This window comes from Monodon monoceros, unplaced genomic scaffold (genome assembly GCF_005190385.1).
Source record: "Monodon monoceros isolate NGI ecotype Baffin Bay Population unplaced genomic scaffold, NGI_Narwhal_1 Super_Scaffold_1, whole genome shotgun sequence".
Classification (NCBI taxonomy): domain Eukaryota; kingdom Metazoa; phylum Chordata; class Mammalia; order Artiodactyla; family Monodontidae; genus Monodon; species Monodon monoceros.
In genome coordinates this window covers 25,324,466-25,350,581 of record NW_021703765.1, presented here as the reverse complement: position 1 = coordinate 25,350,581, position 26,116 = coordinate 25,324,466, and the positions used below count along the sequence as shown (strand labels likewise).

General features: G+C 40.3%; 1 protein-coding gene across 1 annotated transcript in view; it reads right to left on the bottom strand.

The window, feature by feature from the left end:
* Positions 1-485: 485 nt before the first annotated feature.
* SKOR2 (SKI family transcriptional corepressor 2) overlaps positions 486-26,116 on the bottom strand; it is a 39,494-nt gene continuing 13,863 nt past the window's right edge. Inside the window, exons 4-8 of the mRNA XM_029233080.1 lie at positions 24,649-24,714; positions 24,170-24,268; positions 14,665-14,732; positions 6,167-6,232; positions 486-1,209 (exon numbers count right to left, since the gene is read on the bottom strand). Of these exons, the coding sequence (XP_029088913.1) occupies positions 6,170-6,232; positions 14,665-14,732; positions 24,170-24,268; positions 24,649-24,714 (296 nt within the window). The 3' untranslated portion in view covers positions 486-1,209; positions 6,167-6,169. The remainder of the gene's footprint in view (positions 1,210-6,166; positions 6,233-14,664; positions 14,733-24,169; positions 24,269-24,648; positions 24,715-26,116) is intronic.

The following is a 26,116-nucleotide window of genomic DNA, read 5'->3' as shown; positions in this document are numbered from 1 at the left end:
TTGGTGAGATGCCTCTTCAGTTAGGATGGTCGTTGGCAATTCCAGGGCAGGAGATCATCCACAGAAGACTTCTGTTCAACCCAGCATTACTCTAGAAATCCTGGCTCCAAAGGGTCACCATTTTGGCCCTTCTATCTCTCTCATCTGAGAGGCAGAATTTTTGGCATAAAATGATCTCATGGACTTTGATTCAACATCACAGTAAGGAGGAAGGCACACTATCGACTTCCTCACTAATGCTGTTAGGAGACCTAGCTGGAATTTAGAACCTTCCCTTACCCATACAAAGATCCTATCATGCTGGGGAGGACTCCAGTTGCTGACAAGGGCCAAAGGCTAATTTAGACTTTAATAACCATTTTTGAAGGAATTTCATTTTCAAAAATAATTTATCCAAATATTTTATGCCAAAATAATTCTAAAATGTATTAGTTTCTATTAGTTGCCCCCAAGCAAATGTGCATTTAACTACATGAACACAACCATTACTTCATAGTTTTTTTATTATAGACTTTTTTTATACACATGAATGTTAAAGAAACTACAACAGAGTTAAATACCATTTTTGATAACATGATTATATTCTTAATTACACTCAATATTAAACTGTAAAATATTTCCAAAGGAATACAATCTTCATTCATATAGCAGGCAAAATACCAGAGAGGAAGGGGCCACGCATAAGTCTGTCCACTTTGCTGGGAAAAGCAGGTTTGTATGGCTGATGCCATCCTAGCTGTCGAAACGTGATCCCCCCCTCCTAGGACAGGTCTTCTGTTGTCTTTTCACCAAGAATCACTTCTTCAAACGTAAAAGACGGTCTCATAGAGCTGCTCTCTCCAAGTATGTAGCACAGAGATCCCCTGGGACCGTCCATGGATTTCCCACCCCGCTTGGCTAACAGCACTCCCGCGCTCTGGGTTCGGTTGGCCTATAAAAACACAGACTCAAACTTTGGTTCCACCAAAAGATGCAACAAGCGTTGACTGCTCTGGTTGGCTCCCCCCTCCCCCAACTAATGAATGGCTGCTACAGTCTATTTTACATGGTTGTCCATGCTGCTTTGAGGTCACTGGTCCTTGGGTTCTCCCGAACCTGATTTTATATTTGATTCCCAAGCCCTTTCAATTTTCAGCCTCTGTGCAGGTCGGAAGTACTCAGGGGCAGTCTGTATCTTACAAGAGAACAAGAGTAAGTGGTTCTGTGCACCTGGGATAAGACAAAAAGCACAGAATGACAACCTCAGTGTGACACAATCAGATAATTTAAAAACATTTAAAGTAATATTTAGTATATCCTTCAGAGAAGACATTTTTAGTACAGTTTGAATAAAAATGTTTAAACAGTGACCATGAAAGCATCTTCCTTTTCCCATATATTTGCCTGCTACCTTACATGATGCATCTCTGCTGACAGCCAAACTAGAACTATTACATCAGAGCGTGCTGGTTTGCTATGCCTTCTTTACAGTAAAGTCATTTTGCTGGGTTCCAGAAGCTCCAATTTGTTGTTGAGCAAACATTAAGACAGCCTGTGGTAAAAGGGGCAGACAGAAATTCATGCACTGGTGCCCTGCTGGCTTTGGCTGAATGGTCCAAGTTACATCCATTTCTCTTGTCCTGGGGTGTTAGGGCAGCTATAGAGGTTTTGCGATTCAACATCAATGAAACCACTGGATTGGTTATTAACTGCCTATTTATAACTGATAATGGAAGATGTGAATTAGGCCACGATTTCAGGTCACAAGTCAGGGGAGAGCAGATGAAGTGTGGGCTGCAGAGCCAGGCGGCCTGGTTCAAACTCTGCCACTCGTTATAGCAGTGAGACCACACAACCTCCTCATCTCCGCATTTCTGTTTGCTCAGCTGTAGAGTGGTGAGAGTAGCAGTACTTCTCTCAATGGGTTGTTTTGAAGATTAAATAAGATAATTGACGTAAAGCCCTTCGAAGTGTGGCAGCGCACTGCCATTCTCAACGGAGATTCTTGAAAGAACCTGGTTCTCTTTTGTTTGAGGACAGAGGCTAGAAATGGACATGCCCCCCCCCGCCCCCCATCTTTGATCGTTACAAAAGGAAGACACAGAATGTTCAATTACAATCCCTCCACACCCCTTTAAGACCTTTTCCTTGCTATTCTTTTCGTAGCAATTATCCCAGAATTAAAATAAAAATAACAAAATAAAAATAACAGGAGTTTACCAAAGAGTTAGATATTGTTAGGATAGGGGAAAAAATGATACTTTCAAACTCTCTAGGAGGATGCTAAGTAGCAATTAGTGATGAAGAAAATGAAGACCTAAGGCAAAAAGTAGGTGGGTTACACCCTTAGGTGTTATATAGGGTTTTATATGAACAGATTTTAATAAAAGCAGCCCCTTTGTGAGAGAGAATCTGGCAGAAGACTGGCATGCAAGGGTGAGAGTCAAAATTTAGACCTGGCAGAGACTTTGATCAGGTTTGGCCATCCACGGTTCATAGATAAGAGTAAGCCTCGAAGAGATTAAATGATATTACTTCAGATGACAAAGGGAAGTAGTGTCAGATTGAGAAGCCAGACTCCCAAAACCAGCCCAATGATCCTAGAAAGACAGAGAAGGGGCTTAGAGTCAAATAGACCTGTATTGAATCCTGGCTTTGTCACTTTTGAGCTAAGTGACCTCACTGATCCTCTGCATTCTCATGTATAAAATGGAGATAGTAATAGGATCAACCTCATAGACTTGTAAAGATCAAAAGAGAGAATGTGGCAGCTTAACCCAGTATCTGGCATGGGTAGTGCTCAATGAATGACGGTTATTATTATTTCCAGCTTGTTCAGCAGGTTTCTGTATGACTATGAATGAGCCATATCCTATGATTCACTTTCCACTTAAGTAAAATGATTGAGTTCTCTGTGAAAGACCTAAGTATTTCACTGAGTCACAGGGACGACGTTTGCATCATGTTAAAAGGAGCTTGGGGCAAAAAGAATGTAAAGTAATATTAAACTGGTGTTAACATCATGACATTTTTATTTGGGGTGCAGATTTCACACAGATTATCCTGGAGCGTCTGTGTAGGAACTGGGGCACGTTAATAAGCAAAGGTAAGAAGACCGTCAGGAGTAATTCCGGTGTTCAAAACAGTTCCAGATGAAAGGATAATACACATAGCATTTTGCAATATTTTTTCCAATCACTTCCACTGTATTCGTGAGCTCACGATAAAGCAAATATGCAGAGCAGTGCAACATCTAATCTACAAGGGCTTCTATTAGAAAGTAGTTTGAAGATAAATAAAATAAACTACAGTTTACACAGCTGGTAGCTAAACAAATAGAATTCATTGCCCCAAAGGGGACTTCAACTAGGTTGAAGAAAGGTTTAGATAAATCCATGGATGATGGATCTTTAAGGAGTTCTTAAGGGAAAGTTAAGAGTTATTCAGTGTACATGCCTGAAGTTTGAGGTTGGTGTTGTTAAGAACAACAATTTGGCTCTTCTAACAGAATTGCACTGTTAGCCCCCTGGTATGGGTGGACTTTTATTTTGATTCGACATGGAATTTCTTGTGTCCTAACGTAGGGCAAAAATGATTTGTAGAGCAGTGATATGTGGCAATACTTCCTCAGCTTATTAAGTGGATTGCCTGTGGTTTTGAAAAGCTTCCTCCTCTTAACAGTCATATTGGAATTCACTGGGTGGCAAGAACACAGCACACTACCTTAAGGGTCACTCTTGCATAAGACATTAATGTATCAGTCCCTAATTTGGAAACCTGTGGTCACTCAGCAAGACAGAACTTGTTTCTCTCCCTTGGTGTAATGATTTTTATTTTGTCATCTCTCTTGGGGTAATTCCTTGCAGGCTTGGCATGTTGAGAATCGAATACTGCCTCTAACAATATGGTTGTGATTCTCTGCTTGGCTGATTTAGCTCAGCATTTAAGTAACCACTAATCTTCTGAAAGCACCAGGGTCTACTTAGAGCAATCCCTGTTGTCTGCAAGGATGGAAACAAAATCAGCAGGGAGGAAGCATTAGTTACTAAACACAAATCAATCTTTTTTTTTTTTTTTTTCCCACCTCACTGTACACTATGTCACCATCAAAGGTGTGGTTTCTGGGCAGTAAGTCTTCATTTTGTAGGTGCAAGAGCAGCTCATGTCTGACAAGCAGAGAAGATGAGTCAGGGAAGTGGAAGGGTAGAAAGAGAGTTTATTGAAGTTCCTAAGTATGAATCAAACTACATTCTAATGGATGAATCACAAACGTGGAGTGAAAGAAGCCAGATACAAGAGAATGTTCTATAAAATGTCCTTTACTAAAGTTCAAAAACAGGTAAAACCAATCTTTTGTAACTGGGTAGGGGCACAAGGTAGCTATCTGGGTGCTAGAAACCTAAGCAAGTTCACTGAGCTCTGATGTGTTGACTTCATGACTTGACGACTTATAGGCTTAGGAGAATGTGTGTTATATTTCAATAAGAAGGTTACTTAAAAAAACACATCCCAATATATACTTTTTGATTTGAAAGAAAAGTAGTTTGACATTTTCAAACTTTTATACATATGGGTTTGTCAGCGTTAACTTGGATGATTTTTGCTTTGATTACCTTGATATGCCGCGTTAAGATTTATTAGACTCTGAATGTTCTAAAACTATTCATTTCACACTGCTGGGACAAATCTGGTCTACAATGGTGAGAAAGAAATCACCCAAGTCAAGTTCAGACGTAAGAAAAATACTTGAAGATATAGAATGAAACCAAACTCACAGGTCCATTTGTGCATGACTTCATGGAGATGGAAACAGAATGACATTATCTGAGCATCCCAAAACAGAATGACTTAGCATCTGAGCAACTCTGTTGCTAAACGTCTGCTCACAGAAGACAGGAAGTCCCTATTTAAGGAGCGAGTAGGCACTGCTGGTAAAATCAGGAGCCCTAGAGTCTCTTCCTGGCTTTGTAACAGAGACATAAAACACCACATCTCTCTTCACTGTACCTTGGTTCCCTGTGTGTAAAATTAAGGGAAAGCATATGAATGAGAGACTGTCTTGGAAAGAGTTTTGAGCTCCTAATGAAATGTGACATACATATAACTGTTTCAGAAAAATACTGAAGATCATCACCAATAAAGGTAATGGCAAGAAGTAGAACTGGCATGTGCACATGGTAGAGGAGGCTTGTGATATGCAGAAAAGAGGCATGAAGGAAAGAAAAGGAACCATGAACCTGCATTGCACAGAGTATTTTTGGCCAGTCAATTCTATTGAATTGAAAATATGTTCCAGAGGGAAGGAGTGGGAAGAATCACTCTGATGGGAACAAATACAACTGAGAAATGACCACAATCCTAGTTAGCCATGAGCGCTTATAAATACCACCTCTGACATCTGAGTTTTCCCCTGACTTAGCAGTTCCAACTGCTAGGTCATCCTAATGTATTGTTAGAGAAACAACAATATCCTAGTTTTTGCATGCCTTCAATTCTAACAATTATTTATATCTTCTGCCATATCATCAAAAAGTTGCTTTTGAAATGTTTAGGTATATTCTGAATATAGTCATTGAATTTTTACTGTCTTCTTTTCCTTAGGAGTCCAGAATATTTGTCTTTTAAATTGCTGTCAGGTATGTGACATTGGATCTGGCTTCAGCTGTAGAGAAACAAGGATTGTTTTAGGGAAAGAATGAATGACTAATTCTGCAGCAGAAGTTCTCGAAGGTCTATGTCGCACGCAGTTATTCACAGCACCATCTGTCAGTAATTCACTGAAAGTCGGGTTTCAGGAAGACATTTTGGAAGCAAAGGAGAGACAGAGAAGAAAAAACATAATAAGCATGGCTTCTGACACTCCGGTTTCCTTCAGAGGACCAGGAATCAGGGTGTCAGGAGGAACCGGAAAGAGTAGAAAACCTTAAAACAAAATGAAGATCACATCTACAAGACTGAACTGAGAATTTCCTTAGTTTTAGACATTTTCCACAGAATTTATAAGATGCACTTAGCCATTTATTTAGGAAGCCCCACGCCTAGGATGAAGTTCAACAGTGTATCAGCTTAAACACAGGATGCAACATCATCAATCCCCTGGGCTATTTCAAGTACATCAGTAAAGAACACAGCCCAGCAATGACAATTCAGAGAGTTAAGGAAAATCTGTTTCCTCTGGTGAGCTCACCTTTTAGCTTTTGCTGAGATGGGCACCTAGCTTTTCTTTCCTGATCAAGCTTGCTGCATAGGGAATCTGTAAGATAAAAACAAGCAAAACTATCCAGGTGAGCAAAATTTGGAGACATGTATAATGGAGACCCTTCATTGTGCCTAAATTTGAATGCTGGTGAATCTGCCCTGAGGACAAAAGGTCTCCATCTGCCCGGCAGTATGGGGCTTCTGGGGCATAGCATGTCTAAGGCCTGTTAAAAAGCAATCAGGACAGAACAGGTGATCACACTAGGTTGTTGCTACAGCTAGTCTCTGAGGTTCCTATGTGACATTTCACTGCACTTAATAATTTGCACTTAATAATATGGTACTTATTTTTATTTATGTATGAAAATTAAGTTATAACGTATGTCCAAGGTCACAAAACAAGAATGTGATTACAAACTAGTTTAATGTAATTTTTCATTTAATTAGAGTGCGGAAATATGCTATCATTATAAATCACAAATAAGATTAACTAAACACAAACTATTACTCTGGGTAATTTCCCAATAACTACTAAGAAGCATCAGAAATAATTGCACTGAATGGAAAATAATGACCCTTGAGAATTCTACCTGGATAAACTTGAAAAGTACTTTTCAATAGTGGGGTTTTGAATGAAAGTCTATCGCATTTGATATGCTACTTTTCATTAGAAAATTCAAATTGTTGAAACTGGACTACATGTATTATTTAGATTTGCCTCTCTACTAACCCTAGTCATGCTACTTACCTTCATCATTATAAGGCTAAATTCAGGACTCTAATGATATAAATCTGTTTTACATTTAAAGAAATATTCAGCCTTCTAGAATGTAACATGGACTATGGCTGATATTATATAAAAGCAGTGAAGGAAAGAAAATTATAGTCATTCAAGTAGTTAATATTTTGAATACTGTTATATACATTCCCCATATCCCCAGCATATTTTTGTTTTGCTCTCCTGATCTACCAGTCCATAAACATGAACCTTTATTAATGGAAAGGAACTACAAATCTATAGTGATGCTTGTGGCTAAGACTAGCTGGACCATTTTGCCATAATAACTGGTTAGCTGAATCAAACAAGTCTTTTCTTTTTTAATTAATTAATTTATTTTTGGCTGCGTTGGGTCTTCATTGCTGCGCACAGGCTTTCTCTAGTTGTGGCGAGTGGGGGCTATTCTTTGTTGCAGTGCGCGGGGCTTCTCATTGCGGTGGCTTCTCTTGTTGCAGAGCACAGGCTCTAGGCACGTGGGCTTCGGTAGTTGTGGCACGCGGGCTCAGTAGTTGTGGCTCACAGGCTCTAGAGCGCAGGTTCAGTAGTTGTGGTACACGGGCTTAGTTGCTCCGCGGCATGTGGGATCTTCCTGGCCCAGGGCTTGAACCCATATCCCCTGCATTGGCGGGCGGATTCTTAACTACTGTGCCACCAGGGAAGCCCTCAAACAGTCTTTAATGAAAAAAAGAGAGAAGACTAAAATAACCACCTCACTATCTTGATACACAGCCACAACATGGATGTATACGATAGAGACATATCTGATAAAGGCCATAATAGCAGCATCGAAATTATGGTTCATATAGGACCATAAATAGTTGTGTCCTAATCTCATACTTAGGACGAGAGTTGAGATTAGCTAGATAACTATGACAAGAATAGTTACACAGGGACCTACTCTAGTTACCTCTTCTTTCCACTCTGGGTTATGCTATACCTGCTATTAACAGAGACATACTTGAATCCTGATTTTCCATTATGGTGTATGAAACAATATGCCAAAACACATGGATCACCTCTTTCTTTAGATGCATGATGTCAGAGCTTTGAATGGAATTCTATTATTTAGGATAACAAGTAGAAATGATGTAAACCTTGGGGTATAAGAATTACCTAATAAAATGTATTTGTGTCACCCTCCCAGTTAGAAAGCATTCTCAACATCAAGATTAGATGCCACGAAGATTTAGTAAGTGTCTGTTCTGTGCCAGGCACTGCACGAGATAAGTTAATATCACCATGCGCCACCTCATCAAAGCCAGTAAACTACTCATCCTAGCCCAAAGAAAACTGCCTGAAGGGCACTGCTTTCAGATCTAAGTCTGAATGTCTTTTTCTTTTTTTCAGAAACAACAATGTAGCATTTCATTAAGATGGGAAGCTGGTAAGGAAATTTAAGAAAAGGACTCAGGAAAAAAAGGACATTTCCAAATAAGCACGTTTGATCCCCAAATCTCCGGACTGAAATTGAAATCTGTGTGAAGAGTTATTAACCTCAGGTTGTGAGCTGAAAGTCATTAATCCCAAGTCTTAAGTCATGAATGATTAATAAAGAATATATTAGCATATGGCCCGACTGTTCACGGAAACTATCCTATTTCATTGATTCTAAGATGCAGTTTTTTCCCTCACATTTTAACACTTCTGAAGTTGGATGTACTATAATTGACGGTATCTGAGAATAATCGTTGGAAACTTCTTTTCTTATGATACATCAAGCAATGGGCACTTTTATGATTGATGGTGCTTCAGGTTCTATACTCCCCAACTGGGGGAGCTCAGGATCTTAGAGGCTCCATTAAAGATAATTAGGCCATGTAAATCTCCTATAATAGAACTTATAAAAGCTTTCTTTTCATTCTGACCAGCTTGGAAATCACCAAGATTGGCATGGACAAAACCCCTCAAAGTTGCTACACAACTTCTAAATCACCTAGTTGGCTCTAGTCTATCAAAAGTATTGAGATTTTACCAAAAAAGATAATTTCCTAGATTGTGCCAAGAGAGTTAGCCTGAGCTCAGACATTAAGGTGGGCCAACATCTCAAAAGGAGAAAGACGAGAAAAAGGATATATAATTAAGAAACGAGTCATTGCATTGTCAAGATGCAAGGCAATAGATCAATAATTGGAAAAGGACCCACTGTAGTCAAAGTCTGTCTCCTGGAGAATCTTAAGGCAGCTTCCAAGGAAGTTCAGACTTACATCAAGTCCTCTACTTGTTACATATTTAGTCACAAAATCAAAATCTTCTAGGGGCCCAGGAATCTTTTTCTAAAAATAAAGTGCTCTATCTACCTTTTAAAAATATGTAAAGCATATTTTAAAAAACTCTCCGTGTTCAGACGGTAGAAATCTGGGTAAGTTCCCATCCTAATGAATACTGGAGATCCTCCAAGAAAAGACCACACTGAAGAGCTGTACCCTTGCCAAAGGGGGAGCACTCCTCCAGAAACGATAAAGATCTGTCACCGCTCCTTTCCCGGCAAGGAAGCACAGTGCTCACACCATCAGGAAGTTGTAAACTGACTTTTTACAAGTCCACGGTGAACGAAACATTAGTACTAAATCTATTGGTTGAACATTAATTTTAATTGAGGCTTTAATGAGGAACTTTGAGACTGGTTCCCTCTGGCTGCGTGTGGCTGCAGTGTTCTGGAAGAACAGCAGAGGGCACTTCAAGACTAGCATATTTTAAAAGCACTTTTTCTCAATCTACATGCCCCGTGGTAGCGATCCAGCAAGTTCAAAGTATGTGAATCTGGGTCTAGCCATTTATCATGTGCTTTCTGTTGCAGCTTCACAGTGTCCTTCAAGAACTATGACTAATGTCTTCAACAACTATGTCTTCAACTATGACATGCCTTCAACAAACCTACAGTAGCAGCTTATACATACATGTACTTGCTTTAAAAAATTGTTGCCAAATTAGCAATAAAAAATTGAAAAAAGGTTATCAAGGCATCACAGTAGTCTCGGCTCATGTTGTAAACGACATTATATTCCAGTCCTTGGAAAAACTTTAATCAAAAGGCTGTACACATTATAGATGTAGAAAACAAACTTACGGTTACCAGGGGATAAGGGGGGAGGGATAAATTGGGAGATTGGAATTGATATATACACACTACTATATATAAAGTAGATAACTAATAAGGACCTACTATATAGCACAGGGAACTCTACTCAATATTCTGTAATGGTCTATACGGGAAAAGAATCTAAAAAAGAGTGGATATATGTATATGTATAATTGACTCACTTTGCTGTACACTTGAAACTAACACAACATTGTAAATCAGCTATACTCTAATAAAAATCTTTTAAGAATGGTTATACACTTAGTAAAATGCCTTCACTTTCTTCTTTAAAAATTTTTTAAAAATTGAGATATAATTTACATATAACATTGTAATGGTTTCTTCACCTTCTTCTCAATCCTAAGGGATGATGGTTTTGTTTTAAAAATTGAACTTTTTCCCTAGAACCACAGCTCACTTGTGAATGAGAAACCTTTTGCTCTTTATTATACTAAACACTAACATCTTCATGAATGTGCTAAATTCTAAAACCTTTGTATTTGGTTCATATTTCTTCGCTTGTATAAATAAATCTGGTTTGGTAATAAAAACATTTTAAGCATTTGAAAACCCAGAGCAGAGGTGGGGGACTATAACACAAACTGTGATAAGGACTGTAAAACTCTCATTTTAAACTGTTTGTAAAAAAAATATTAGCTTGTGGCCCATGTATATGTGTTAAATAAACTGCATATGCTTTAAATCTCACATTAGATAAATGCACATTTATTTATAAACACACAAAGAGAGTCAATCATTTGAGTCTATAGTCATCACAACTTTGCATTTAACAAACTGTAAAAGGAAGCAATGGTGTAGAAATTAGTCAGTGGAGAATCTAAAAATGCAGGAACCAAAGAAATTCGTAAGTTTTCTTTCTATGGCAATGATACCCAAGATGCTTTCGATATCGTCTTGAATAAGAACACCGTGCAAGAGCATAGGGTAAATGCATTGTGGATCTATGGGAATTGTTACAAAATATGATGGTTTTAATATATTTCAATTCTCCATGACTGCAGAGTGGGTTTTTATTTCATCTAAAGGAAAAGATGCCTATTCTGTAAGCAAATGACTATTCTGTAATACATGCTTTGTAAACTTTAAATATAAAATAATTTAAACATAAAAGAATAAAATAATTTTTGGTGAATTGTTCGGTTCTCAAGGAGCAAAGCATGTAACTATATTTACTGATGAATTAGACCATTCAACTAAAAATATTGAGAAAGTCAATAATTGTGATGCCTAGCAACTTCTTGATAATATTTAGGTATAATTTTCTAAAGACATTTTTCTCCAGTTACTTTAGCAGATACAACAAGCTGAATAAGGGACAGGATAAGTTTCTGTTCAAGTAAACTTGAGTTTGCTGCCTCAGTCCTAAAGCAGATGGTATAGTGTGAACACAGGTCCTTCCCGCACAAATATATCTCTAGCCACCAAGGCTCAAATAGTTCCACTAATAGAGGTACTACTTTGAGAAGGGGCATGTCATTAAATTGATTACTTGTATTGGCACAGCATTTTATGTTTACATGTGCATTTCATGTTTATTAAACACTTGTGCCTTATCATATCCCTATCAGGGTACTAGGTTGGACCTTATAACGGGTCCCTTTGGTCTAGAAACTGATAAAATGAACTATGCAGGATGAATCTTGAACTCAAGTTTGCAGACTTTAAAGCTTGTATCTGTTAGTCACAAGGACAGTGCTGTAATACATAAGCTCCCAGTAATTCACTAGTATGCCTTCTTTTAGTAGTTTTGGTAGTAGTTCCCCAGCACAAAAAAAAAATTTGAGGAAATCAGGACCAAGCCAGGACAATTTGGAAAAGAATTAAGAGGACTGCTACATGACAGTATCAGCGTTGGGTCAGGGGGCATCCATGGGTGGTGGTTAATTCAACAAATGTCTACTGATCCCTATTTGATGTTAGACACCATGCTAGGTGTCGAAGGTAGCATGAAGACCCGGGCATCTAAGGATAGGGGACACAAAAGAAGGGGAAGAAGCAGAAGGGACAAATCATGTCTATTTCACCAATTTTCATGTTGGTAGTCTGGATGTACTTTTGTGGATTTCAGGAATTATATTGTACCTACAAGGCTGGGGGAAAACATTCCAGCTCCTCCCAAAGAATTTAATTTGCAACCAGGAAAATTTACTATCTAGAGGAATATGAATTAATAACACTTGTCTAGATAAATAAATACATAATGATAAAATATTTTGCAATACAATATAATCAAGATATTTTGTAATACCAATTTGTATCTTCCATGTACCAAATATCTCAAAAGACAAGAGATATTTTTTCTTTTATTAATACTGCCTGCTTATTACATGAATGCAATATCATCTCCTCTTTTACTAAAGAAGCCAAATGTCAAAGAAAATTATGACATTAAAATTACATAACTGGCCTTAAATAACTGGCACTGAAATAATTATTTAGTTTCCTTTCCTAATGCCCCTTTTGCTACGCTCATCACCACCCAGCAGTCACACATTTTTGGTTGCATGTGTGGTAATTTTTGTTTTAAGAGTCTGAAAACGATATCCTATGTAAAATAAGTAAGGTCTTAAAATTTTATATCCTTCTATCTCTGATCCTATCTTTACATTCTTCCTTTGGACAAATAAAACAATACGTAAATTCACAGCAAGTAATGAGCAGCTCTTATTATCTAGGTATCAAAAGCTGAGAAGAGTAGATACTTTTTTTTTTTAACCCCTGTGGGGGATTAGTTTTCAATTGATTAAGAAAATCCTTCTATTCCCCAGTGAAGTTAGGTGCAAATAAAACTAACACAAGCAAAACCAAAACAAGAAGAAAGATCCTGTTTAAGAGGGTCTTATGTTGAGGTGGTTTTCAGAACTGAGAGTTGTTGACCAGCACTTGAGATCCAGGAAAACCTCAGAAGGAGGGTTAAAGTTAGAAGCAGTACTTTTAATAGAGCCCCTAGAATGGGGGAAAACATCATGAAATACAAGGCTGCTTTCAAAATGACTCTCAGCAATCTCCATTAACGCAAGCATGATTTCTCCCATGCAGAAAGGAAACATCAATAACCATCTTCCTTAAATAATCCTGACAGAAAGCTAGATGCCTGGCTCTCTAGACATGACAGGCGGGTCTGCATAGATACATGCTTTGTGGTATAAGGATAACGTGGACCAGCTCAGAAACACCAAGCAACCCAAATTATAATAATCATGCTGTGAAGAACACTAAGGATCAATGTATGTCTTTACCCAGGTGATTAAAAATATCTTATAGGGGCTTCCCTGGTGGCGCAGTGGTTGAGAGTCTGCCTGCCGATGCAGGGGACACAGGTTCGTGCCCCGGTCCAGGAGGATCCCACATGCTGCAGAGCGGCTAGGCCCGTGAGCCATGGCGGCTGAGTCTGTGTGTCCGGAGCCTGTGCTCCGCAACGTGAGAGGCCACCACAGTGAGAGGCCCGTGTACCGCAAAAAAAAAAAAAAAAATCTTATAAATGGACTTCTCTTGTGGCGCAGTGGTTAAGAATCTGCCTGCCAATGCAGGGGACATGAGTTTGAGCCCTGGTCAGGGAAGATCCCACATGCTGCGGAGCAACTAAGCCCGTGCACCACAACTACTGAGCCTGCTCTCTAGAGCCCATGCATCACAACTACTGAGCCCATGTGCCACAACTACTGAAGCCCGTGCGCCTAGAGCCCGTGCTCCCCAACAAAGAGAAGCCACTGCAAGGAGAAGCCTAGCACTGCAACAAAGAGTAACCCTCGCTCGCCGCAACTAGAGAAAGCCCGTGCACAGCAACGAAGACCCGACGCAGCCGTAAATAAATAAATAAATAAATAAATAAATAAATAAATAAATAAATAAATAAATAATCTTACAAAAACTAAGCAGAAATTATTTCCCCATTGTACTCATGAAAATGAGGAAGCTTGGGAGACTGCTTTCAAAGCACTAATAAATAATACCAGATGTATCTGCATGGGGACAAAGGGTGAGGAATTCAGGGAAAAGAAAAAAAACAACTCAAAAAACGAAAAACATAAAACCTCGCAACATTTATTTATCACACATTTTCCTGTTTCCCTGTTTCTGTATAAATAGATCTTTGTCAGTGTCCACTTTCAGACATGATTAGGATAGAGTAACACACTTCATTTGGAAATAATTCGTTTCTTTTCATCGTCGTTCAAGTGAATTTAATTGATTTAATTGTATTTATACTAAGTTCTATTGACAGCAGAGGGCCTGCTCAGGTCTGGGTGGTGGAAGGAGGGGGAAGACAAAGACAATGGCCCTTCCCTGAGCTTCTGGTGCAGCCCAGCGCTGTGTTCGGAAGTCTGCACAGTGGAAGACAATGCAGGTACCTCTGGTTCACCCTCAGAGACAATGTACACATCTGTCTATTAACACATGGTAGGTAGTTACATTTAGAGGAAATGTACTGACACATCTGCGTATCCTGCATCTAAGTAAATCTCTTGGCAATTAGCATCTAAACCAGCGGAGAGGGAGGTGGACCAAAGGATTTCAAGGCAAAAACACAAACAGTTTCATACATATTGGGTGGTTTGAAAACAAACCCATCACCTTGCATTTATTTTTAAGTAGAAATGCATCTTACAATTTGTAACTGTTGCACCATTTCTTCTCGGTAGGCTAGTTCCCTTTTCATTTGATCCTGAAAATTATCTGGTAGGAGTGAGAAACAGAGAAATAAATTAATTAAAGTGCAAAATCTACTATTGGTATATTTAGTAAAAATATTACTGACAATCCCATAGAACCGCCCCTCCCCCCCCACCCTTTGGTATTTTTAAAAGTAAACACTATAGTTGTTTGAAGAGATGTTTTCTTCAAGACTGTGACTTAATCAGAATAGACAGTAAATCCTGAGAGGCAAAGGTCTATCTCTTATATTTCACAATATCACATAGCCCGTCTAGTATAATCTCTTGCACATAATAACTACTCAGGAATGTCGAGGGCAAGCATGTTCTCTAGTCTTTGAACACTTGAGCCAGTCACAGTACTGAGAGCTTCCACTGTCTTCAGAAGTCTAGTGCTAGTGACGGGGTGAAGTTCAGACAAAGTCCATCATAGGAAATGTGGACCCTTGTTTACGCGAACCCTTGGGTGATAAGACGTAGGTCTGTTAGATGTGCCTGCCTGGCTTCACTGCAGCTCATCTCACGTCTAAGAGAGTGAGTGATAAATGTATTCTGACTGGACTCTCCCAACCTGCAAACTCTCCCACCTGGTAGCAGCCTTATCTTACGTCCTCCTTGGGCCTATGTGGTTCTACAGACCTTGCCTCAATCTGAGAAGGAAGGAACTTTAAGACATATTGTGCAAAATATCTTTGCCATTCTACATATTGATCATTTTTATTGTATTTCCAGAAAGGAATGACTTCTTAATGTGCATCTTGTTCTTTCATCTTCTCCACTGATCTTTTTTAAAGTGTGGGCTTGGCTAACTTCAGCTTTTTCTGCTTTAAATGAGAAATTAACATGATTTCATATGAATCTGTGGTGGATGGTCAGGGCAGTGGCTTGAAGAAACCAGAAACTCTGTCATCATCTTTTCTCTTCCTTTCATCTCTACAGCCAACTGGTGTGTGAGTCCTGTATACCTCCATCCTCTCCTCTCTTTGCCATTGTTACCTCCCAAATGCAGACACCTCTTCCCTGAAAAGTTTCCCAACTGACCATCTGGCCTCCAGATCCCTTTCATTCTCCTGCTTAAAACTCCGTGAGGGTTTCCCATCGCTTTCAAGGTAATAAACTCTTTACCACTCATGAGATTCTGGATACTCAGAAACTAAAAACATTGTTCTTTTTATTTTTTAATTTTTATTTATTTATTTTTTTGCTGTATGCGGGCCTCTCACTGTTGTGGCCTCTCCCATTGCGGAGCATAGGCTCCAGACATAGGCTCCAGACATAGGCTCCAGCATAGGCTCCAGCATAGGCTCCAGACAGGCTCAGTGGCCATGGCTCACGGGCCCAGCCGCTCCGCGGCATGTGGGATCTTCCCGGACCGGGGCACGAACCCGTGTCCCCTGCATCGGCAGGTGGACTCTCAACCACCGCACCACCAGGGAAGCCCTATTTTTTTGATCTATCTTTCTACACTATTTGAATTCCTTCCCCAACCTCAAGCATGTATTTTTAATTAATTAATTTTAAAAGACCTTTTCAAAAGAGCAGCTTTAGTTTCACAACAAAATTAAGGAGGTACAGAGATTTCCCATACACACTCTGTGCCTCCCCCCACGCACACAGCCTCCCCCATTATCAACATCACTCACCAGAATTTGTTTCCACGGATAAACCTACATTGACACCTCATTATTGCCCAAAGTCCATAGTTTACCTTAGGATTCACTCTTAGTGTTGGACATTCTATGGGTTTGGACAAATATATAATAACATATGTCTATAATCACAATATCATACAGAGTATTTTCACTTCCCTGAAATCCTCTGGGCTCTGGTGATTCACTCCTCCCCTCCACTCCACCCCTAGCAGTCACTGATCTTTTTACTGTCTCCATAGTTTTGCCTTTTATAATATTCATATTTTTAAGAAGACCCATTTCCTACTCTCAGCTCAGAATTTGATGTGAAAGGTACTGTAATAGAGGTAAGCCTGTGGTGCTATGCAAGGGTCAAGGAAGGAGCCCTCGGGTTCCCTTGGAGGATTAAGCAGGAGGAAAAGCTTGAGGAGGTGTGATCAGCGTTTTTCGCTAAGATGTGGAGGCGGGAGTAGGGAACAGCAAGTGGCTCAGCTGGTTGCAGCAAAGGGGGTAGAGGAAGCTCCTTCCACCACATCACCCACCAAACCACTCTCCAGTCCACACATGCATTGCACTCCCAGCCACTCTGTGTTTGCCACTGCTGTGGCCTGGCCCTTACAGCAAACATCTCCCTTTTCTTTAAAGTCCAGCTCAAACGTTCTGTCTTCTGAAATGTTCTCTCCAATTCTCCTGCCCTCTCCTGCCAGAATTAGCCACATTTCTCTTGTACTCCTCCAGCACTCTGTACATACGTTTGTTAATGCATCCATAATCCGTACTATGATTAGTGGTTATACATCTGTCTCTCAGTGAAACAGTGAGGACAGGAAGATAAGTTTTAGACACTTTTAAAATTTCCAAAGCCCACCACAGGGCCTGGCACACAGCAGGGGCTCGTTAATGAATGAGGAATGAATAGAACAATAAAGTACCCACCAGAAGGTCTGGATTCTGCCTTGGACAGTAATTACCCCCCTCTGGAGGCTCAGACCCTCATCTGAACAAACAAGGGTGTGGAATGATGTGCTCTGTAAGGTCCTTTCTTGCTCTACTGCTTTAAGATTTGATGACAAGGTAAACTGATTTGGTTGGGCTCCACACACCCAGTTCTGTCTTTCCTGTGTTGGAAAATGGGGAGTGGGTAATTTTGACTTATACTGATGAAAATTAGAAGTCAGGTACTGTATGAGGGGCTGGCACCCACCTGCCACCTCAGGATGCTCTGGAGGTGGGTCAAAGCCCATAGGCTGGGTACCAGGCAACAGGAGTCAGTGCTCCGCAAACCGCCCTGGTTCCAGTGCCCTTGGCCCTGTACCTGGGCCAGAATACCTTCAGAAGATCAGTGTGTTTTCCAGATACCAGAGCACATCCCAAGCAGGTCTCCCTCTGTGAAGGAGAGATCTGCCCTCTGAACCTCAGCAGCTTCTTCTGTCCCTCTCGGGCTCCGCAGTGCCTCTGATCAGGGTGATGCTGAGGTGGGTGGGAGATGAAGGGCTGCCTGAAGCTGGCTGTGGCACCTCCCTGGCAGCCCAGGAGAGTCTGATGTTGGAGAAGGAAATAGCTAAGGGTAATTTGGAGTGGAATGATGATAACTAGTCCTTACTTAATTCATGCTCATTGCTCTATGATGGCACACATTACAATTCTTTAAGTTAAAGTGAAAAAAAAAATGATGCTGTTAAAGTGCCAGAAAAATGGTGAATATTTTTATAAAATTGGAGTGAGGAAGGGCATCAAAGACAAAAAGCAAACAGGAAAGACTTACAGATTTGATTAGATAAAAAGTTAAAACTTTGGTATGACAATAAACACAAAACACCATAGTCAACATTTAAAAATGGACAGAAACAAAAGAATATTTGCAACATGACGAAGAATTAATATTTTAGTATATAAAGAGCTCACATAAACCAGGAGAAAATGAACATGTCAAAAGAAGTATGGGGAGAGAATACGTGGGCATTCACAAAACATACAAATGGATGACAGACATGTGCAAAGTGTTCAATATCCCTAGCAATGAGAGAAAAGGATATAATACAAGGAACCACTTTTTCCATTTAAGTTAGCAAAGATCTAAAGAAAAGATGATACGTGGTGTTCCAAGGATGGAAGTATAAATTAGTACAACCTTTCTGGAAAGCAACATAAAATTACGTATCAAGAGCTTTGAAAAGTTCATACTCTAACAGAAATTCTTTTAGGAGTTTATCCTAGGGAGATGATAATGGATTTGTACAAAGATTCAGTAACAACGATGCCTAAAACTTGGATAAACTTTAATGTCCAATATAAGAGTGCATTTATAGACTGCTAGGTAGTCTTGAAAAGAAGCTCATGTTAAGTGAAAAAAAGGAGGGTAAAAACTGGTGTGTATAATATTTCATTTTGTTTAAAAAATGATTTAATATGCACTAGAAAGGCTGAAACTCCAAAATGTTAACATTGGTTTCCTCTAGGTGACAGGATTATGGGTGATTTTTATTTTCTTTCCTTTATATTTCTGTATATTTAAACTTCTCTACAGCAAGCATGTGTATAACTTTAGAGATATAAAGATTGTTAATTGGCGAGAGAAAAAAAAAACTAAAAGTTTTGCTATGTTCTAAGGTTGATGAAGACATAATTTAAGGGGAGATGAAAACACCATTAAGCTGTTTACTCTAACGAGAATCACTTGAAACCCAACTATTTTTGGAAGACGATAGCATAAAAGGAGGTGGCAGAGAAAAGCACTGAAGGCTGTGCTCTGCAAACGTGGACAGTTTGAAAAGCCAAAGAGTTTTTCAAACAGCAACAAAAAGTATCCAGCCTACATACCTGGCACTAGAAATAAGAAGAGAACTCATATGGTAGATCTAGTTCCCCTGGTAGAGCCTACTCATCAAGCAATAGGCTTTGGGGCTTATTTCATTTACATAATCTTTATTTTGTTATCACTGCTTTTAAACAACGACAGAGACTTTTGATCTGTACCGTGGTTTAGAATCCCCATCCCTGCTTCTCCAGAGGATGCTACAACAAAGAGAGAGGAAGGAAGGACGGAAACCACTGAACACAGAATGAATCTAGTAACAGCCACAGGTGAAAGATGGGACAACCATATTCAGGTAGATGAAATGTAGTTTGTTTTTAATAAGAAGTAACCTGGAAAAGAAATTTTTTATAAAAATCTAAGACGATGACATGATCAAAATCTACCAGTTAAGTTTTTCACAAAACCCCAGCCATTAGTAGGTCTTCCCTGTTGTAAACCACTGGCCTTTCCACTTGGTTCTCTCAAATGCCATGAATTTGTCATCATACCTGCAAATCCAAGGACTCAACTCATGAGTCCTTGCTAATCTCCTTTATCAGTGATCCAATCTCATCTTCACTGTCAGTTTTAATCTCTTCGAATATGACTCCAATATTTATATCAACCATTGATTGAGAGCATGTCATGTTCCCACAATTTGCTGCAATGGGCAGCAACAGAAGACTCTTTTCTGAAATTATTTACAACACTGTCGGGTAGAGGGTGAAACAATCAGAGAGCAGTGAACACAAAACACCCATGGAACTAGAAATAAACACAGGAGGACTTCAGCACAGAGTGCAAACTGCAAGAGCAGGAAGGCTTCCTGGAGGTGGCAGAGCTTGAGCTGTGTCCCAAATAATGAGGAGCACCTAGACAAGGGAGGCATTTGGACTAGAGAAACGCAGGGTGCAGAGGTGGAAAGTGAGGGGCGAGGGCGGTCCGCAGGGTAAGTGGAAGTGAGTAGGGGGAGAAGTGGAAATAAGCCTGGGTGGGCCGATTATGGAGGATTGTAAAAGCCAGTCAGGAGTTAGATGAGACGCGATACGGTCAGCAGTAGGGAATCACTATAGTGAGTGGAAGGCGTGGTGCCAAAGGTAGATTTTTAGAAAGGCAGGGCTAATAGCAGCAAGCAGAAAGGGCTGGAGTGGGGAAGGAAGGTGAGGACGCAGGGCACCCCGCGGCAGCGACACAGGAGAGGGAGAGGGTGAGGGCCTTCTCCATTCGTGGCCTCATCCAGCAACCCTTTGGCAGGCCCCAGTCAGGCCTAGGCTCTGAAGTTATACTGATGGCCAGTGGCAAGAGAGTAAAATGAATGAAAAATGACAGCAAAGGCCTGAATACTGTAATAAAGGAAGGTGCAGGGTGTTGGAGGAGCCGGGAGGAAGGAGAGCTTCACTAGGGAAGGCAGACACAATGTGATGGCTGAAATGACTTCTGGATTTGCAGCCGCAAAAATGATCAGACCAGGGCTTCCCTGGTGGCACAGTGGTTGGGAGTCTGCCTGCCGATGCAGGGGACACGGGTTCGTGCCCCGGTCCAGGAGGATCCCACATGCCGCGGAGCGGCTGGGCCCGTGAGCCATGGCCGCTGGGCCTGCGCTCCGCAACGGGAGAGACCACAACAGTGAGAGGCCCGCGTACCGCAAAAAAAAAACAAAAGCAGAAACAAAAAAAATGATCAGACCAGTCCTTAGTGGGAGAGCTCGGAATGGTGGCATCTTGGGGGCAGGGTCTCCAACCATTTACTCCTGTCCAATTAAACATGACTGTCATTGCAGGATGTGGGGCCAGCTGTCCTACTGTCACCTCAGTGACCTTGATAAAGGTGAAGCTCCTCGTCATCCATTTCCTCCAAACTCTTACTTCTACCCAGTCTAGATTACATTTCTCCCACCTTCCCTCAGGATCCCCTCCTGAGCTCTCTTCTCATGTTCTACCCAGGTGGTCAACTAAACGGATTGTCTCGTATCAAAGTAAGTTTCACTGCCTGTTTCAGCCTCTATAACTACAGCCCAGGAAAGCTCTAGAAGTTCTGATTTCTAATATCAGCTGGTTTACAATAAAGCCCCTGCAGGAATGTACATATTACCCTTAAAATGGTAACAGTAGCAGCAACGCACATTACTACGGATCAGTCACTAGTCACTATGCGAAACACTTTATACATTTAATCCTCTCTGCAACGCCACGAGATGGGTAGTAGTATTGTTCTACGGTTGAAAAGGGGGTTAGGTAACTTGCCTAAGGTTACTCAGTGGGGGAGTCGGTGTCCAAACCTGGAGACCCCGCTACTAGCCGCCAGGCTCTCTGCTGCCTCCACCTGAATGGTAAATGCCTGCTTGCTCTGTGGTGTCCGCTCCTTTCCTCCTCCCTGCATTTCCCCATCAGAGTCTTGCAGCTCTGGAAGCCTCTGTCCAGCAAGTGGAGAGACTTGCTTGTGCTTCCTCCTCCTCCCAACCTCTGCCCACAGAGTACAGAGGCCTGCTTTCTCCCCCTCCGCCTCTTCCACTTCCCCCCTCCCCCACCTCCTCCTTCCTCTCATCTTTATCCTCACTATTCTGTGCCACAGGTCACCCCTCACTCCCAAAGCACAACAAGAGAAGCTCAGAAGTGTGGACCCATTCTAGACATGCTTTTCGAGAGCTCGATGCTAAGTTTCCTCTTCCTCCCCCTGCTTCGTCATGACCGTCACCATCACTGCTGATGTCATCGAGCACTTATCCTGTGCTGGGGATGTGCTCAGACCTTCACGTGGATCCTCACATTTAGTCCTCATCTTCCTGTGGGACAGGAATTATCCGGCCCACTTTACAGTTTCCAAGGTCCTACAGCCATGAGGTAGCAGAGCCACAAAGTATCTCAGGGTATTTTGAGCCTGGCTTCCTAACTGTCACAGGTGATAGCTTAGCTTACTTCCCCAGTGCTCTAAGTGAACCGGGTTTGAAGTGTTGTGACTGTGAGTCCACCTCCTAGTAAAAAGCTCTTGCTGGGATTCCTCTCTGCTTCCTTCTGATGGCGGCTTTACAAAGTTCTGTCCTCCCCTTTCCATCTGAGCGAATCTAAATCTGTCTGCCAGCCTCATGGCCTCTCACATTTAGTTAACAAGCACGTAATGTGCATTTGCTGTTTTCGCTGGTGTGAAATTAACTGCCCCTTGGTGGTGTGTCTAAACCACGCATTATTCAAACTTGGGCACCACTTCCTTGGTCAGTGGAGTACACTGTAGATAAAAATGGGCAAAACTTTTCTGTTGTTGTTTAATTGAAGTGTTTCACATAAGTGGCAATCACAGAGGATTCATTTTAATTCACACCAGGAGGATGAGTGATGGGTCTGAATGGAACCTGGACAGTTGTACTACAACATCCAAACTTTTTAAAAAACAGAAACACGTACATCATGCTGTATGGTAGAGTAATTAGTAAGAAAATGTATAAATTACTTAATTCCTTAAAATGATGATTAGCTTTTATTAATGGGATAAATTATGGCTACACGGGTTTCACATGGAGTTAGGTGGATACTTTGGGGATTCAGCGGGATTTGGACTCACTCTACTGGATCTGCAAACTCAATAATTAGATAAACATCAGCTTAGAAGGGACACAAATCACTCAGTGTCTGCTCATCGCTGCAAGGAACTGTGCAGTCTTTTTTAAGACGTGGTTTTAGAAATGAGAGAATCCTGGATCCCTTGGAAGCACCTGTTTTTCAAGGTTTCAAAGATATTTTTAATATGTTTCTCTTTTTCTTGAAGCTACAAATGTCATGATGATCCCAACATACTATCAAAAGCTACTGGCCATTCTCCTCCCTTCCGTCTTATTCTAAGCCTCAGCAGGCATTCTCCAGATTCAAAATACTGAAGCATCGTGAGCTCCAAACCTCCCTTGCGGATACTGACAGATCACAAACTTGACCGACCCTATCGCTCCTTGGGGCCTGAACTCTCCTCCATCACGAGTCCTCTTCATTCTCATCCCTGCTAAGCAGTCTGGTGGAACTTAGTTTGGCATGTTACCAGGATCCCAGTACTATTCAAAAATGCTACCCGAGAGGGCGTGTCTTTCAGTCTGTACTCATGATTACATTGGAGAAGCCCTGGCGAGTGCAGACCTTGGTGCTCATGCTATTAAAATTGTCACAATTACTGAAAAATCTTTTTCTGGATGTTTGCCTATGGCTCTACCACAGGAATTACCAACAGGAGTTTTGTGATGCCTGGATTAAAAAACAAAGGGCACTGACATTCTAAAAAAGGGTCCCTGAAAAAATTAATGTTAAATGTATATAATTGAAAATATGACTAAATGAGACTCCAAAAAGCTTGAAAAACACTACTGTGATGTATTTGTCCAAATGTGATTCAGAACACGACAGGTGAATTTTAGAAATCTGGACACCTATCATAGGTCTTTCTGAAATTCTAGGACTCTGGGAGTAGAGACAATAGATTTTATGCCACAGTTTCTCTTGCCACCAAATTTGGAATGAAATTTTATTACTAAATATGTATGGAGAATCCCCAACTACTAAAATTGTACTAATTTTAATTAATAAAATATGTGTACATTGAATTGTTAAATTTTAAATCTTCATGTCTCAAGCACCAGGCAGCTCTCTAGCACTATCTGAGAATAAGAATTAACTGTTCTTTTGTTTTTCCTACCTTAGAGAAAAAAATACCTGAGTAATTCTTTTGTTTTAAAAAATATTAATATTTCTGACTATTTAAATATATCTACATATTTAATGGTATATTTGCATACATGTTTTAAATGTACACAATACAGATGCACAGATACACATATACCAATAGAATAAACACCAAAAGGTTCTTATAAGAAATTTTATCTGTCAGCTGATTCAAAGCATAAATAACAGGCTAAAATTTCCAAACACTTTGAGACCACCGGAAGACCCTGTGGTACTTTGTGTAATCACATAATATTTAGAAGCCTATCCTTATGCCTAATAATAGAAATGTCATCAAATATCATAAGGCAATGAAATAAAACTGATTTCTTACTGAATACTGGGAAAGATGTATTTCCTTTTAACACCTGGAATTCTTGTTCTAGTCGTCTCCGCAAATCTATTTGTTCAAATAAAACCTTCTGAAGTTCTTCTAATAAAGAAAAAAAGAAGAGTCATTTTACTAATCTTTACAAATAACTCTCCAGAGGACTGTTATATATGGCAATTTATTATTATAAGACAAAATATTTTACCCGTTTAAAAAGTGTCGCATAGACATAGGATAGATTTTGTGCAGAAATCCATGAATATAAATCAATGTAATGTATTATTTTAAAGGATTATTTTACAGTGTCTTGTATTGATTGATATGTATGCATTAATCTCAATTATATCCACCCCATGGTCCATATATTATTCATATGTTGCTTGTCAAGCTTAAAATATAGTGTAGAACAAAAATATCCTCCTATTATCTCTTCAGTCTTCTAAAGCTAAGAGAAGTTCTACAGAATTAAAACTTTTCTTTACCTTTCCCCATATTTTCTACATCCTTTCTGAGTGAATGAGGTGAATTTGTCTCTTGTGTGTGTTCACCTTTAAAAAAAAAGGAGAAAAAAATATTAGTTTTGTGTAGGCTATTTTCTGCAAGTTGTTATTTTCACTTTCTATTAATATCTACAAAAGAGTTTTTTTAATATAACTTCAAGGTGGAAGTCCTCGGGGCCAAACGTCGTCCTCATTTACTCGTGTATCATTTCCCTGAACCATGGAGGGGAGTGACAGAAAATGAGGGCCGAGTCCACCTAGACTGTGATGACAGCTCCATGAAAGCAGACTCCTGACGTCAGCCTCCCTCCCAGCCCCTACCACTGCCCAGCCTTTACAACCAAGCTAACTGCTAGAAGGGCAAAAGAGGAGGTTGAACAGCTGACATTTCTGGGAGAAATCTGATCAGACTCCCTCTCTTTCTAGAGGTGAAGAAGGCTGATTTTATTGGGAAGGCACCCAAGACCATGGAAACAGAAGCCTCCAGCCTTCTTGGGCCACCAAAATGTGGGGTGGTGAAAAAGAAGTGAGAGGAGGCTTTAGCTGTCCCTGGGAGAGAAGTTATGAGCCTGGAGTGGTTTCCTAATAATTGATAGCTTTTTTAAAAAGAAATCAACCGAAAAGAAAGAAGTGAAATAAGTTATGTTACTTTGTAATAGTCATATGCTTGCTGAAGATAATTTCTTAACTACTTGTCTTCAAACAGTATAAACTGTATTGTGGATAGAAGTTAGATTGCTGTTCTTACCTATTTTGCTTCTGTGCTAACTAGAATGATGACAAGCTAAGAAAATGTATATATCTACAGTCATAAATTGAGTCTATATAATCCAGAAACCATAAACAGAGCAAAGAAATGCAATCATTCTGCTATCAGAATTAAAAAAAGGTTTCAACTCGTTTTCTGCAATTACCCACATAATTAAGCTTTCCGTTTTCATCTATAGAGATATGGCAGTGCAGACAAAGGTGCTCTGAGAAGGTTTCCTCTATCCCCCTCCTCTGCCCCCCGGGTTAGCTCTTCCACGTCCTTGGTGCCGTTTGCTTCCAGCCTTCTGCACCTACTAGGCAGGCTACCTGGAGGCGGGGCTCTGTCTTTTCTGCATGGCCAGTGCCTTGCACAGTACTAGACACATACTCATATTCAATAAAATGTCTTCAGCTGTCACTGAAAGGGACCCTAGGAGGTCACAAATTCTAAATCATAGCACAAGTTAGATGCATCGTTTCAATTCTGTTCTCATATCTTTTCATTTCCCTTCCTCAGCAAGAAACGGAGTGAAATGGTCCCGGGCACTTCCAGGAATACTGGGGAATTTCATTATCAAGGGAAAAATTTCTGCAAAGAGGGAAACAGAATTTCTTCCCAAAGTGGCAGCCTACAATATCAAGGACGGACAGAAAAGTCCTCAACCTGATCTTATAAATGGCGATTCTGCAGTCCACATGA